A 14,255-nucleotide genomic window follows, 5' to 3' on the forward strand; every position below is an offset into this window, starting at 1 on the left:
ACCTAAAACAGGCTCTTCAGAACTAGAAGTCTGTCTGCAGTGATGGTCCACTGAAGCTGTGTTTGCCCCAGACTTCTCCGAGATCAACCCCACTCCCCTCCACCTCTCTGGCTTTCCTGCCAGGACCCCTTTCTCTGATCACCTTCTAAATGACGGTGCTCTTCAGAGCTTTTCTCACTCTACCTGCTTTCCCTAGATGACCTCATCCACAATGGCCTCGACTACCAACTTCCCCGATGGGGCCCCAACCCCAAACTTCAGAATCATTTCTACTCATCCAACATCCTCTTCCATGTCACAGACCCCTCAAACTCAACAGAGCCCAGAGTGGGCTCATTGCCTCCCACACCCAAAGCTGCGTTTCCTCCTCTACTCCAGAACCATTTATTCACTCAACAATTAAGCACTGCTGTGTGCCAGGCACTGGGGATACAGCAGTGACCCTGAGCTAGCTTCCACCCCGGGTCAGTCTACCTAGCCGGGTTGGCTGGGAAGAATGCCATCCTCTTTCTCTGCCCCCACTCCACCCCACTGTGCCTGGTTCCATCACCTCAGAATCCCACCCCTGAATCACAGAGTCTTTCTCTGTTCCCACAGACTCAGCCGTGGTCCAGACCTCTGCGCCCGCTGAAACTTTCAAATGATTTTTTTCTGTCTCTAGTTTGACCTCTCTATGAATGCCAAGATATATCTAGGCACCTATCTGTTCAGGTCTCTCCCCCACTTAAAATTTTATAACCTTCCGGATGAAAGTTCTATAGCTCACAAGGCTTCTCAGGGTCTGACTTCTGACACTGCAGTGACCTTTCCCTCCTACCCTTCTGCCACACCTCATAAGCACTTTTAGCTTTCTCCCTAGGAAACCATCTCTGGCCATTAAGTAAGTCACATGATACCCCAATTTCATCATTTATGTATGTCTTTTTCTCTGCCTGAAGTGTATGTAATCCTTTCCTTCTTGCCATCTATCTCCAAATTCAGCCCAAACATTGCTTCCTTTGGAAACTTTCCCCAATATCCAGTTTAATTTGAAAATTCTTGCCCCGTGTGCACAGATTTATCACATTGTGATGTATTTAGGAGTGGCAGTATTTATTTGCCTGCCTCCTATACTAGGTTATAACTCCATGACTGTCATACTTAATTCTATACCTTCATGCATAACATAATGGTTGGCATATAATATGCACTCAAAGTTTTATAAATAATGAATTTTCCCAGCACTCACTTTGTGTCTGTGGACTACCTAAGTGGTGAATACAAAACTGGGAGATTTATGCATTATCTCATCCTACCACCACCATTGCAAGGAGGACCTCGTCCCCCTGTTTCTAGATGAGGCTTTCATGATCACTCAGTTTGAGTGAGCAGAAGGGAGGGTATTCAACCAGGCCTGTCTCCATCCTACAGCATATTCATTAAAAGCAAAAAATCAAATATGCATGCCTGTGGGCACACATGCACCAAGCAGCCACTATGGGCTTGACTGGATCATCTCATTTCATCTGTTTATTAATTCTGTTTGCTATAACATCAGGTAATCAAGTGGGTCTCCAGTTAGGAGACTAGATCGATAAACATATGAGGTAAGAAAAAACACGTTTGATAAAAACACATCTATACTTGCCCTTCCTACATGCACACACTTTTTTGTTTTTGTTTGTTTGTTTGTTTTTGTTTTTTATAGTCCTTTTGCTAGTACTTAAAGGCAAAGAGAAAAAATACCCCTAACCCCAATCCTGCAAGTGGTTTTAGCCATGATTAGCACAGAGTATGTGTTTTTCAGATAACGGGGACTGCGACTGCGGCGAATGCGTGTGCAGGGCTGGCTGGACGGGTGAGTACTGCAATTGTACGACCAGCACAGACTCGTGTATCTCAGAAGATGGAGTGCTCTGCAGTGGCCGAGGGGACTGCATCTGTGGCAAGTGTGTTTGCTCAAACCCGGGAGCCTCAGGACCCACCTGTGAACGCTGTCCCACCTGCGGTGACCCCTGTAACTCTAAAAGGTAATGCGCTTTCCACAGTCCCCTGTGTGGATAGGTTTCCTCGTGATCAAAGTTCTAATGACATCTTGTAAACTCAAACCTCAGATTGTCTTTGCTGGGTTTGGTCTCCAGGCATCCAGCAAAACACACAAACCCACGGGGCCCCTGTGATCCTCAGCCTGGAACGCCAAGACTGGCCTCTTTCTCAGTCTGGGATCCAGAATCCCGAAGTCACATTTCTGCTAGAGATAGCATGGGGAAACAAAGCCAGGTCCCACATTGATAACATCAGATGGCATCTGGGTTACAATACCTGCCTCATGCCTATCTAGTAGCTTTTTAGGGGAAACAGACAAGCTTCTTTCTTATCTAGAAGCTCATAGCCTGGCCTTGTGGATTCATTCCTGCACACAGACCAAACGAGGCAGAGAGGCAGAAAGAAGATCTTAGCTTCCCGGCCCTGCTCCTCATCACCCAGGCTCTCTGGCACTTTTCTGAGGTTGTCTTTGTACACAGCCGTTGTGGATCGTGTTTCTTTATACTATAAGGACAATAAATGACAACCAAAACAACAGCAACAAAATAAATCCACATTTTCCTTAGACTACTTCTTGGATTAGCGAATCACGTCATGAAATTTGGGCAAAATTTGTTAGTCAAGTAGAGCAAGTATCCAAGGTGGCTGCTATGATTTTGCAGTGTGTTACCTATTAGGCAGCAAATCTGCTTGAGAGGTTCATATTTTCACAAACTCTGATACCCTAAATGGCAAAGCATTCGCATTTCTGTTGTAAACAGAGTGACCAAATTAATTTTTCACTCAGTGACATTCACTTGTCACAACTTCTCTGTCACTCTCCCAGCAAACTAAGACATATGTGAACAGCACTGGGGCATGGGTAGATGATTTGAGTAGAGTCAAATGGAGCACGTCCCTTCACAATGTTCCTCTTATTACTTTTCTACTTCATCTCCGCTGCATACAGGAGGCAACCTTAAATCTGATTTATAAGATAGAAAATCGACAACCAAAGTAGTTCAACTTTAGGAGTCATATAGGGCTCCTTGATGTTTGCTAGTTTGAGATGAGTCCATCCTTCCATTTATTCATGCATGTGTTTATTTATCAGAGAGGTATTAAGTGGAAACAGGCATGGTGGCACATGCCTGTAATCCCAGGACTTGGGAGGCTAAGACTGGAGGATCACAGGTTCAAGGCCAGTCTCAGAATGATATTAGGTCATGAGGCCTGCATTAAACACTGAAGCAGTCATATAGTTTATACCTTCACAGGTACTTAGAATCTAGTGGAAAATTATATATATATATATATATATATATATATATATATATATTTTTTTTTTTTTTTTTTTTTTTTTTTTTTGGTGGTGGTGGTATTGGAATTCCTGGAAGCCCTTCTACCTCCGGGTTACACTCCCTGACCTATTTTATATTTTTTTTATTTGGAAACAGGGTCTCTTAAGCCAGTGAGGCTGGCTCTGAACCAGCACGATCCTCCTGTCTCCGCCTCCCAAGCGTAGGGATTACAAGTGTGCGCCACCACGCCCGGCAAGATAGATATATTTTAAAAGAATCACAATGATATCTGGGCTGCCAGTTCCAACAGGGAATGCAGAGGGTGCTATGGAGCTGTGTGGTATGGAATAGGGGAATGGTCTAGCTGCTGCAGTCTTCAGTGAAATGTACAAAAAAATTTCAGAGCTTCTACAATCTTCACAAGGCCCCCATGCAGCCACTCCAAATAAATATATAAGCTAGACAAAAATGCAATATGCTTGCAATGCAAAGACAAATTCACAAGACCTCTACTCACACCTCCAAGTAGGTGGTGGCTCCTTAGCCTTTCCTGTAGAGGGAGGTCTTGGCCTTCTGCTGCAAGGGACCCAGCTGGCCTAAGAGCTTCTGCTGAGCTTTGATGAGGTTGCGAGTGTGTGCTGAACTCTACTGACTCTCTTTCCTGCACCAACCTTCATAATCACTACCGTCCTCATTTTTCTGTAGTGAATGCTTCTGATTGGTTAAGAAAAAATCATTTTAATCCTTGAGTTATCTATATTTTTATTTTACTGTACATTTTCCATGACCAGCTGGGAAAGAGAGAGGAGGAAGTGTCCCGCACAATCTATTTGTAAAGGGCTCTGCAGCACAACATTAATTCAGGGTTTAAATTTTACTTTACTTTCTAGATAGCTTTAAGGTATCTTAATTTCTTTATGTCCTTGGAAATACACTTTTCTATAAGTAGTAATCTTTTAGTAAAAAGTCTGAATTAATGAGGAGCCAAGTTCTATTCTACACTTTAAAAATAGCCCAAACAAGGCTTAGAAAAGTGAAATTTTAAATAATCACAAGAAAACACACCAACCACTCTGTGTATTTATAATTCTATCACTCCAAGCCTCATTATGTTGTATAATTATAATGCACCAATAAAAGCATATTAAAAATCAAATAATCACATAGGACACATAGGAAAACCACTAGCCATTCTTGGAATTCTGGTTGAGTTATAGATCAAATTCAGAACTTCACCTAGTCTCTAATCACATTTATAAATATAAGCTCTCCCTAGGTAAAAGTAAAATAAATGCCGGGCATGGTGGCGCACGCTTGTAATCCCCGTGCTTGGGAGGTGGAGACAAGAGGATCACACAGGTTTGAAGCCAGCCACGTTGGCTTAAGAGACCCTGTTTCCAAATAAAAATATAAAAATGGGTCTGGGAGTGTAGCCCGGAGGTAGAAGGGTTTCCAGAAACCCCAGTACCACAAAAAAAAAGTAAAATAAAAATATAGATGACACAAAGATTGAAATGATTTTTTTCTTAACCAATTAAAAGCAATCAGTACAGAAAAATTAGTATGGTCACTATTATGAAGGCTGGCTCAGGGAACAGTGACCACTGAGTAGAATTCAGAATAATTCCGTGTCCTCTTGGATATCACCTCCGTATCTTTCTGAAAGCAACAAAAGGTCAGTACCACCCATGAGACAGCCCTGTAGCACAAGCTGCAGCAGCAGTCAAGCAATATCCCAGTGCACATCTTTCTCCTACCGACAGGAACTGACGAGCTCTGTTGAATCCTGTCTGCAGGAGCTGCATTGAATGCTACTTGTCTGCAGACGGCCAGGCCCAGGAAGAATGTGTGGACAAATGCAAACTGGCTGGCGCAACCATCAGCGAGGAGAAAGGTGCTCCTTGTCTTTATCACTTTCATTTTCAGAGTCCGAAAAGGCAGCAACTCTGTGAATCAAGGGCCTTTTATTTGTACCAGGGCCTCAGCTCACTCAAGTTCTTTTTTGAAAAGTCACTACATTCTGCAAGGCTAAACCCCTAACAGCTTAGGCTTTAAAAGTCCCAGTTTAAACCCATAGCTATTTCATTAGACTTCGGATTTATTGGCAATTCACCTCTGTTGAACAAAGGGAATTCCAGAATGCTATATTTTCCCAACTAAAAGAGAGAAAACTGAAGAAATGACTAACCGTTAACCCCCCAAACTGTAAATTGCCCTCTATCATCTGACCGATTGCCTCATTTCAAGATAAGATAAAGGCAACTGTAACTCAGCTATATATTCTTTGTCCTGGCCAATTTCTGATTGGTGGCCACTTCTCTTTTCCTCTTCAAATACTTTTGCTTCCAACCTTGCAAATATGGACATTGCATGATCATCTTTAATTCCCTTTTGCCTTATTTGCAAATTCAGAAGTTCCTGTTATGTCTAACTGCTAAGCAAATTGTACTCTTGCTTTCATCGGCCAATTTAAACTTAATCACTTAAAATCAGACTCTTTCTAGCTAGGTGCATTGGTACACAACTGTAATCCCCTTCTATGGGAAGTTGAGACAGGTTCGTGGCCAGCATATGCATATAGCAAAACCCTATTTCAAAATAAAAAATAAAGTAGGGCTGTGGGTGTAGTAACTTGGAGTAACATTAGATAGAATACACCTAAGTTCAAGCCCCAGGACTCAAAAACAAAACAAAATCAGATTCTTTCTAATCGCAAAATTTCATCTCAAATATTTAAATTAATTGCATTTAAGCTCAGAAGGCCATTTAAAGAATAATTTGTAAACTTTAACGCAGAGAAGATGACTGACTTCTCCTAAAGGGATAATCTGGGAGATTTGGGTTTTGTATCATCACAAACTCTGCATTATCATTCTTCTCAGATAGAATCGCCACTGCATGCATTAGAGATGTGACCAAGATGTATCTGAGGTGAAGGGAAATAATCAAGGCAATAATTTATGACACTGTAGGATACATATTTTGAATAGATGGAACTGAAATATGGAAATTAATCCATTTCCTAAATGGAATAATGTAATGACATTTATATTCTTTTGAAAATTACTTGCCTTGTTTCAAAATTGAGAGTTCTGTCTGCACAGTTGAATTACCCTATGTGCCAGGACATGATTAGTGTTCATAAAACCCCTCATAGGTACTTTTCTGGTGACCAAAGATAAACACGCCAAATGGCAGTAAATGGGGCAGGATGTGTGTACCTAAGTGAATAGCAAAGATAAGATACGTCACGGCGTGAGGAAAGCCACATTTACGACTGTCCACATCAGTACCTAGTCCTGAGTCTCAGCATTTCCTTCTAGGTTCATTTCACAGCAAACAGTGGGGTTATTTACCAGATGTCTCTAAGAAAATTGCAGAAAATGACCTGCAAATGACTAGAACTCAGTTCACTAGCAACATGAAAAATTCAACATGCTGGAGGGAAAACAGAGTAAACTGGGGCAATGTTTAAATTGTGATAATGCCAGGATGCTTCAGATTAATTATACAATTTTTTTAGTAGATTGATATAAATGCTTGGATTTAAGAGGAAGGCTAGACTCAAGAGGCATTTAAAATATCCACATTATTCTTTTGTGTATTTGAATAAAGGGTCTTCAAAAAGAAGATGCATCTATTTTGAACTTAGAGATTGAAAATTATAATTAGATTATTAGTAACATTTAAATAGTTAATCTGGATGAACTTGAGAGAAACTATATGGTTTTCAGACTGTGAGATAAATGGCCACATTTTTTATTGGGGAGGGGTAAGTAGAGTCAAACCCAGGGCATTCTCCCTCCAACTTACACTCCCGGCCCTGTTTTAAAAATCTATGTTTTGAAGCAGGGCCTTGTTAGGTTATTGAGAGTCTCACTATATTGCTGAGGCTGTCCTCGAACCTGCGATACTTCTGTTTTAGCCTCCCAAATACTGGTATTACAGGGATGTGCCAACATGCCTAGCAAAAAGTCACTTTTCAAACGAGCCTTTTTATAAGTCCTGTTTTTAGTTAACAATCCAGTTGTGTTATCAATCTCACATCCATAAAATGATAACATCATATTTGCTCTTCCGTGGGGTCAGCAACTCATACTTCCCCATGGGACAAAACTAAAATAAGCATAACTTAACAAATGGTATGGACTGACCTTCCACTACTGTGTGTGACCATGACAGTCACATCTAAGAACATCTGATTTAACCTTATTCATTCCATGATACTGAAAGATTCGAGCTTTTTATTTACCCAGCATCCATGTGTTCAGAGCATTGCTACTCAACGTTTGTTCCATGAAGCACTAGTTCTGAAATCATTACATGGTCATATGTATTTTGAAAAAATAGTTTTAAAAGCACCTATGGTCATATATATATTTTGGAAATGGTAAACTTTTTTGTTGTTGATTTTTATAAAACTTTTGGGAGTTGTTAGGCACATTAAATTAAATGTACTTGTCAATCACCAGGAGGGAAAAGGGAAGGGATTCCAAAACTTATATGACCACAGAACCCTTTTCCCCTTGGGAAACAGTTTTCATGGAGAATTGTAACTGACTCCAAGAGCTGTTTTCAAACACACAGTAGTCTTGACTCAGTGGTGTAAGCAGCTTATGTTTTTCACATCCTTCCTGGACCTTCACAGGCCCCACCTTTTCATACCCTGGTCTCACATTTCTTCCTTCTCTATGATTTCATGGACCACTGGAGATCTTGCTTTCACTCTATTATTCTAGAGCAGCAGTGCAGACATTCACAATGAAGAGCGAGGGAAAAAGGTCCATTTTTTATGAACCACAAAAGAAAATCTTAGCAGCCAATTATGCAAATCTTTCATGCACATTTAGTCATACTATTTCAATACCCAAACACTACAAAACAGGCTCCAGCCAGAGCTGAAACTGTCAGGAGAAGGAGTGGCAAAGTAATTAAAGCAAGATGGGAGTAGACACTCAAAGGTCACATTCGCGGTTCCATTAAAACTTAAATAATCCTGGCCAAGGAAAGTAAGCCTCCCTGTGCTCCAGCTCAGCTATTTAAAAGAAAATAAAAAGGCAGGATTAATACTACTGAAATGCATATGATAAGCCATCAGCCCACATAGTTTCTACCTTAGAACAAAATGTTCCATTAAGTATATTCAAGAGAGCTGAACGGGGCTCACACTGTCAAGACAGAGAGGGGAAAAGAAGGAAGAAAATTCAACAACAAGAAGAATATTTTCCAAGTCTTCATGAATTCTAGTTAGCTGAAGAGCTGACACAGGCAGAAGTATGATGAAAGCCCTCTAAAAAATGACCAAGTATGAATTATAAATGCAGTGCCATTTGCAATCAAACACATGAAATGATGAGAATTTCACTAATCAAGTATTGCCCAGAGGTTCCAAAACCTTCTAATCAAAATCATCTTCTTAAAATGCTTATGAAACCATGCACTAAAAGTCCCAGCCCTGGCACATACCACCCCCTCACACCAAAATACCTGGGGATGACTTCCCAGAGTGCATATTTTCAGAACTTCCTGGTGATTTAAGATGGTCATTTGGAAATGACCAAACGAGAATGATTTGTATTTAGATTTCTTCATAGTCCTATGTAAATAAATGATGCTTCACGGGGGTCCAAAAACAGTTTATTCTCTCAACTCTATTGCCTGAAATCTTATTTATAATGCTAAATGTCTTACTAGTCCTGGTTTTCATGAATAATACAAGGCACACTTCTCACAGACTTTATCAGTTCTGTGGCTTATAAATTAACTACAAAGATAAAGCAGGTGTCTTTGGTAATGAGGGGGCTATATGCTCATGCCTGACACAAGCCTGTAATCTCAGCACTTGAGAGGCTACTGAGACAGGAGGATCACAGATTCAAGGTCAACCTCAGCAACTCAGCAGGACCCTGTTTCAAAACAGAAAATAAAAAAGGGGGAGTGGTAGTTCAAAGGTAGAATGCCTGTGGGTTCAATCCCCTATACCAAAAAAAGGGGGGGAAGCAAAGACAAGAAATGACAACGTAATTTTAGCGATGTATAGCTGTAGAATTCGTAAAACCCAATAGACTATTATTTTTCTTTGTGAAAGGCAGGGAAACACATGAAACACATTTCATTAAGACCTTTTGGTATTTTTAATTTTTAAACTAATGAGAGGTTATAAGCATGTCCACTGTTACTTGAGACATTCAAAGTCTTAATACTCAGACCCATTATGTCTAAACACATTAATAGTGGATCATATGTCCTAGAAGTTTATATTAAGAGCAAATGGCCATTCTACTTCCAGGTTTCTGAAGACCAATATACATAATAGTATCATCAAAAAATCTCCAATTTAGAAGGACTATGAAACAAATTTTTATTTTGTTTTGTTTTATTTTAATTCAGGAAATGCTGTGTAATTCTGGCAGAGGAACTAGACTACTAGGATTTCCGATAAATAAATCTCAGAATGGCTTTATTTTCAGTTTCCGTTGTGATATTCATTTCCTGCCCCTTGAATAAAATCTAGTAGAAAAAGATTTGAGGAAGGCTGGACTTTTATTTAATTAGGAAAGGAGCCATGCTGAATGGCAAACTGTCACTCTGGGTTCCTTTGAATCTGTGGTTTACCATTATCCTGCTGGTTCCTGAGCTATATAACACTTCAGTCTCAGTTTCCTGATATTAACTTATTTTTACTGTTGTGACAGTACATGACCAGCACCCTTGACTACACCATTGTGAGAAAAGCCCCTTTAAAAGTATCAGTATCCATGTGGATTGTGCAGCAATGTAATCTAGATGTCCCTCTAAGATGCTCTCAGCAAAGAGGAACATCAGCCCCCTCATTACCACAATCAGGGCCATTCTGTTCCCCAGACAGCTGTGGGCACCTGCCTGGCAGTGCTTTCACTCGACTGAAAGCAATCCTGCCCACATCAGTTTGATAGGTACATTTTGATGGTCAGTCCTGATTGACCACATCTGGAGCTGTTCTTCTGGAACGTGAATAAAAACAAAAATCTCCCTTGGTGGGAGAAACACTATGCCTCTTCTGTTTCCATCCTACCATGTTGAAAATTCTCATTTGCATATTAAAACTCAATACTACTTTGCTTTTAAAATAATCTCTTTTGGAATCTCATTTAATGTCATGAATGACTCCTTTATTTGCAGATTTCTCAAAGGATAGTTCTGTTTCCTGCTCTTTGCAAGGAGAAAATGAATGTCTTATTACATTCCTAATAACTACAGACAATGAGGGGAAAACCATCATTCACAGCATCAATGAAAAAGGTGAGTGGCTTGCCTCTCATTTCCAATGGCAACTGATACTACAAGGGTTGGGGGGACAGCAAGTCATTAAGGTAGCTTTCCAGGAAAGACATTTCCAAATTTTGGATGGAGTGCCTCTACTTTCCCAAAGATTGAAAGATACCCGCTAAAAGGTTTGCTATGTTCCAGTGTCTTTTATTAAGACCAGATAACATAATGACTTGTCTTTATACCAGTCACCATCTCCCTGAAACCTGGCTGCTGACCGCTAGAAAGACAAGCTGCTAAAATGTAAGCAAAAGATCTACCGTTAGGAAAAGCTCGCAAAGAGGTGCCTATCAGATTTTTAAAATGAGATGAGATCAGACAAGCCTGGGTTTGAATCCTCCTACTCCATCTAATAGCCGCTCGGCGTTATGGAAGATGCTTGTCTCTTTGAGTCTCTACATTTTCAACTGTAAAGTGGGGCGGGGGGATAACAGTACTTTCTTCTAAGAGATGACTCAAGGGTTGAATGTGAATCATGTGGCAATACATAACATACAGCAATGAGTCATCAGATGATAATGCAGAATCAGAAAAGATTCAAAGCAGCAAGGGAGGAAGGATGTGACCCAGCAAGGATGCCAATGTGTCCATTGCTCCTGGGGATTTTCAGCCGTGTCAGCTCCTGGAGTTGGTGTGAGAGTGGGAAAACACTCACATAAAAATTCATATTCACTAAAGGGAAGAGATAAAGTTTAATTAGGTAGAGAAGGAAGCAGCGAAGAAGGTATATTTTTGTCTAGAAGTTTTCAAATTTTTATATCAGACTCAACTGAAAGCTTTTTTTTTTTTTTTTTTTTTTTTTTTTGTGGTACTGGGGATGGAACCCAGGTGCATTCTACCTACAAGCTACATCCCCAGCATTATTTTTTATTCTTTAAGACAAGGTCTCACTGAGTTGTAAAGGACCTCACTAAGTAGCTGAGGCTGGCCACGAACCGGGATCCTCCTGTCTCACCACTCAAGTACTGGGATTACAAGCATGTGCCAACATGCCCAGCTGGAAGCTTGTTTTTAAATGTCTATATGTTAGCACCGGGTGTGGTGGTGCATGCTTGTAATCCTCGAGCTTGGGAGGTGGAGCCAGCCATGCTGGCTTAAGAAGAGACCCTGTTTCCAAAAATAAAATGGGTCTGGGAGTGTAGCCTGGAGGTAGAAGGGCTTCCAGGAACCCCAGTACCACCAAAAAATAAAAAAAAAAATTTAAAAAGATAATAAATGTCTATATTTTTAGCCAGGAATGGTGGCACATGCCTGTAATCCCAGTGTGTGGGAGGCTGAGATAGGAGATCACAGGTTCTAAGCCAGCCTCAGCAAGACCCTGTTTCAAAATAAAAGGTAAAATAGTGCTGAGGTGTAACCTGGAGGTAGAATGCTCCTGGATTCAACCCCTAGTACTGCCCCAAACAACAACAACAACATGTCTGAGTCAGCAGGCCTGATGTGTCGCCCCGGACTCAACATTTCAACACCCTGATCCCAAGTTCTCTCTGAGCAACTGCCCTAACAACTCTGGCTGCATTCTCAGATTCTCACAGGTGCCTCATATTTATTTTCTGTCTTCAGTTAATGATGAGTCCCTCCCTAAGTCTTTCCCACAGAAATGTCAGCTACATTATATCAGACCTCAGAAGACCTCGCCCTCTACCTCTTCCTCCCCAGAAAAGCTGGGAGTCTAAATTCTGGTCCAAACAGCAGCAGCAAGGACTGGCTAGAAAGCAGATGTGTTTTGCTGTGTGAACTTGCTTTCTAAGGTGCTGATAAAATAATAAGTCCTGAATCTGAAATCAAGGAAATCAAATTGGCATCACTTAAAAGCATAAAAACCAAAACAATACCAACATAACTAGAATGTAGATCATAATCAAGAAAACACCATCAGAAAAAATGTCACAGTGCTGTGCTGAGGGAGAGGGAGGGTTAGAGGTCTCACAATCCATGAACTGGGAGGATGAGTTTGAACTTGGTTTTGAAACTCAGGTGGGGAGAGAACTCCTGGGGACTGGCTTTTGAAAAATCTCATGTAAACGGGCGTCATTGAAACGTATCTTCCCGCAGTCAGTGAAGGAAATATAAGGCGAATCCTGCTGTACAAGCATGAATGACTTTATAATACAAAAACCTACTTTCTCATGATGTTTTATAAAGTCAAATCTACCAATCACATCCAACCCTCTGCTTGAGACTGTGACAGTGGCTTTATTAAGTTATCTGAAAAAGCCATCTTGCAATCTCATATAATATTATTTTACTAAAAAACACATCCCAAACAACAGAAACAAATTTCCAGAGTAGGCCCTGTTTTTAATTCAGAAGGTTTTGTGCTTAGCTGGTGTGTGTGTGTGTGTGTGTGTGTGTGTGTGTGTGTGTGTGTGTGTGTATGTGTGTGACAGAGAGAAACAAAGAGACAGAGAGAGAGAGAGAGAGAAGGCACACCTTTCACAGGTCAATGCTTCCTCATTTTGAACTGTTGGCTTCTATTCTTTCACACAATAAGAGTAGCACACCAACATGCCATCCTTCAGAGCAGAGGCCCTGCTGCCTTTTGGGCTATAGTATCTTATTTATCGCTATGATTTTGTAGTAGGGAAAATGAAGGAAAAAAAATTCCCTCCCGGTGGCTTCCCAGAAGTCATCGGTCAGGTCCTAGGCTGCCTATTCCTCCACAAAAGCCAGAGCCCCTGGTTAGGCCTAGCGCTTCCTAAAGCCCTGAATGTAGAGTCTACCCCTAGGCCTAGCACTTCCTAAAGCCCTGAGTGTAGAGTCTACCCCTAGGCCTAGCACTTCCTGAAGCCCTGAGTGTAGAGTCTGACCCTAGGCCTAGCACTTCCTGAAGCCCTGAGTGTAGAGTCTGACCCTAGGCCTAGCACTTCCTGAAGCCCTGAGTGTAGAGTCTGCCCCGGAAGTCAGGAGTGCTTTTGATCCCACAGCTTTCACACCAAGAATCTCGGGCTGGCCATATGGATGCTTGGGTAGAAAAGAGGCAAAACCAGAACCACCCTTCCTAGCATCCTCCAAGCAAATTAAAAAGAAGTCAGTGAATAGCACCCACTGGGGTGCTTGTGGATCGAGGTAGAACATCCTTCACCTTCCTGCTTATATCTGGAGGGACTCTGAGAGCCTAAGAGCTACATCTCATTAAGGAATGATGGCCGAGAAGCCTTTCTGCAGGAAGGTGCCAACAGCCGTGATGCTGTGCCAATAACCATGATGCTGTGCCCACAGGTTCCAGCTTGGAGGATCCAGGCCCTTGTGATCTGGGGCGTAGAAAAGAGAGACAATGCATTCATTTGTTATTAACAACTGCACTACTACTAATGATACAATAGCAACTCTCATTTATGAAGCGCCTATTAATACCACATTGAGGTGTAATTCCAAATAAATGTCTTACATATGTCGATTCACATAATATCCTCAACAACCATGCAAAGCAGGTACTACTATTATTTTTGTCTTATGGGTAAGGAAACTAAAGCATAAAGACATTAGATAATTTGCTGGGTCTTGCAGTAATTAAGCACCAGAGCTGGTTGGGGAATTTCAGCAGACTGGCTTGGGGGTCAGCACTCTTAACCACTGTACTACACTGCCTCCCACTGGCTGTACAGTCATAATAAACATGTGAATCACCAAAGATGTTAC

General features: G+C 41.2%; 1 protein-coding gene across 1 annotated transcript in view; it reads left to right on the forward strand.

Moving 5' to 3' along the window:
• Positions 1-14,255, forward strand: part of ITGB6 (integrin subunit beta 6) — a gene marked incomplete at its 3' end in the record, with an annotated part of 78,484 nt that overhangs the window by 58,259 nt on the left and 5,970 nt on the right. The window contains exons 12-14 of the mRNA XM_080689391.1: positions 1,787-2,009; positions 5,102-5,199; positions 10,467-10,586. Of these exons, the coding sequence (XP_080545517.1) occupies positions 1,787-2,009; positions 5,102-5,199; positions 10,467-10,586 (441 nt within the window). The remainder of the gene's footprint in view (positions 1-1,786; positions 2,010-5,101; positions 5,200-10,466; positions 10,587-14,255) is intronic.

This window comes from Muscardinus avellanarius, assembly GCF_963383645.1.
Source record: "Muscardinus avellanarius genome assembly, chromosome: 2".
Classification (NCBI taxonomy): domain Eukaryota; kingdom Metazoa; phylum Chordata; class Mammalia; order Rodentia; family Gliridae; genus Muscardinus; species Muscardinus avellanarius.